Source organism: Corapipo altera, unplaced genomic scaffold (genome assembly GCF_003945725.1).
Source record: "Corapipo altera isolate COAL_440 unplaced genomic scaffold, ASM394572v1 59504, whole genome shotgun sequence".
In the NCBI taxonomy this organism is placed as follows: Eukaryota; Metazoa; Chordata; class Aves; order Passeriformes; family Pipridae; genus Corapipo; species Corapipo altera.
In genome coordinates, this window is record NW_020888455.1 from 1 (window position 1) to 2,376 (window position 2,376).

Consider the following 2,376-nt stretch of genomic DNA (forward strand, 5'->3'; position numbering starts at 1 on the left):
AGAAGGTATTTGCAAGAGGCACAGACAGACAGGGGGTACCTTAAAGAAAACGAACCAGTTCCTTCAGTGTTATACTCTGGGTTGTCTGGGTGCTGACTGCAACAGGGAATTCAATCTGTGGGCACAGGATGAGATGCTGAAACTTGAACTCTGTTAGATTAGAGGGGATTGAACTCAAGAGTTTCAGACATCAAAACTGTCTTATAGACAGCATCAGTGTCACTTTTCCAGCCTCCCCAGGGTTGCTCTGACATTGCCATCAGAGCCTGCCCAGCCAGAGCTACCCGGGGCAGTGCCCTGTGCTGCTGGGAGGGCTCTGCAGGGCAGAGTTGAGGCCCCAGGGCTGGGATGGGCTCTGGCAGCACTGCCAGGGCCCGACCCTTTGCCCAGGGAAGCAGCTGCTGGCAGGGACATCTCCAGACAGCAGAGCCCTGGGCAAGGAGTGGGGGGCAAAAACCCCAAGGCCTGGGGGAGGGGGCGTTCAGGCAGCTCTGGGGGCCCTTCCCTGCAGCTCTACTGGGCACTGTGTGCTGGGCCATAGAAATGAGGATTCTTGCAGTGGAAAAGAACTTTCCAGGTGTGATGGTAAAAATAAAAACACAGGTACAATTATTCGAAACTCAGATTAAGCTTCTGCTCTGCAGCCCCAGCTCTTCTGAGTCATGGGTGTAGAGATGTAGCTTTTGTATTCATGGTCTCTTACATCTGACATTCCTTGTGTGTGTGAGAACTCTATCAAAAAGGATCCATGTCCCCCTGGAGCAGAGCAAACCTGACTCCTTGGCAGTGCATTTGGTGACATTTGGCACATTGATTTCTTTTAGAAGTGGAGTGGTTTTTTCATAGAGGTCTGTCTGAACTGTCTTCTTCTTTCCTGAACAGGCCCTATGTTAAGAAAGAACAGATGTCCAACAGCAGCTCTATCCCCCAATTTCTCCTCCTGACATTAACAGACAGGAGGGAGCTGCAGCTCCTGCACTTCTGGCTCTTCCTGGCCATCTCCCTGGCTGCCCTCCTGGCCAACGGCCTCATCCTCAGCGCCGTAGCCTGCGACCACCACCTGCACACCCCCATGGGCTTCTTCCTGCTCAACCTCTCCCTCACAGACCTGGGCTGCATCTGCACCACTGTCCCCAAAGCCATGCACAATTCCCTCTGGGGCACAAGGAGCATCTCCTACATGGGATGTGCTGCACAGGTTTTTCTCCTCATATTCTTATTTGGAGCAGAGTATTCCATCCTCACCATCATGTGCTACGACCGCTACGTTGCCATCTGCAAACCCCTGCACTACGGGACCCTCCTGGGCAGCAGAGCTTGTGCCCACATGGCAGCAGCTGCCTGGGCCACTGGCTTTCTCAATGCTCTGCTGCACACAGCCAGTACATTTTCCCTGCCCCTGTGCCAGGGCAATGCCCTGGGCCAGTTCTTCTGTGAAATCCCACACATCCTCAAGCTCTCCTGCTCACACTCAGGCTACATCAGGGAAATTGGGCTCATTGTGGTTAGTGCCTGTTTAATATTTGGTTGTTTCATTTTCATTGTTTTCTCCTATGTGCAGATCTTCAGGGCTGTGCTGAGGATCCCCTCTCAGCAGGGAAGGCACAAAGCCTTTTCCACGTGCCTCCCTCACCTGGTTGTGGTCTCTCTGTTTGTCAGCACTGTCGTGTTAGCCTACCTGAAGCCCCCCTCCATCTCCTGCCAATCCCTGGATCTGGCGGTGGCAGTTCTGTACTCGGTGATGCCTCCAGCGCTGAACCCCTTCATCTACAGCCTCAGGAACCAGGAGCTCAAGGATGCCCTGAGGAAAATGATAACTACACCTTTTTTGAGAAGCAATAAACTGCATCTTTTCTTCTGCAGAACACTCATGGCATAACTCATTTTGCGTCCAACCTGCCTTCTAAAGCTTTTTATAGTGTGGGGGGGTGAGGGGCTTTCCTTTTTTGTTCATCTGTTCATGTCATTAACACTGAAATTTTATTCTTCATCCCATATAATTCACTCTCTCCCTCTTTTTTTTGACCCACAAAATGTACTAATCAGGAATCATGCTTTATGTGCATTTAAACAAATTAAATACCTTGTTCAGCAAGGTATTTGTCAAACATTCTCCCTGTGTTAGTTTTTACATGAGGAATCACAATCTCTGAGTGTAAAGAAGGACTTGAATTCTTTTTTCCAGATCCTTCCTCCAAGACCTCCCCTGAAGCTGGAGTGCATTTCCATGTTTGCAGATGTGGATGGGACTGCAGGGACTGAGGGCTGGTTCAGATGTTGTGTGTTGGTGGCCAATGGCCAATGAAGGTGACAAATGATCTCCAAGTCACCTGTCTGGGGCTCTGCAGCTTGTGAGGGGAAGACAGGGGAGCGACT

The 2,376-nt window shown here is 50.7% G+C and overlaps 1 protein-coding gene across 1 annotated transcript; it reads left to right on the forward strand.

Annotated features, from left to right (window-relative positions):
- Nucleotides 1-898: 898 nt before the first annotated feature.
- On the forward strand, nt 899-1,879 carry LOC113941967 (olfactory receptor 14A16-like). Its single transcript, XM_027633100.1, has one exon. The coding sequence runs from the start codon at nt 905-907 to the stop codon at nt 1,877-1,879; it is 975 nt and encodes a 324-aa protein (XP_027488901.1). The 5' UTR covers nt 899-904.
- Nucleotides 1,880-2,376: the final 497 nt, after the last annotated feature.

What these genes read in the sequence shown, in the direction of transcription:
- LOC113941967 (XM_027633100.1), top strand. Translation starts at nt 905, where the DNA reads ATGTCCAACAGCAGCTCTATCCCCCAATTTCTCCTCCTGACATTAACA.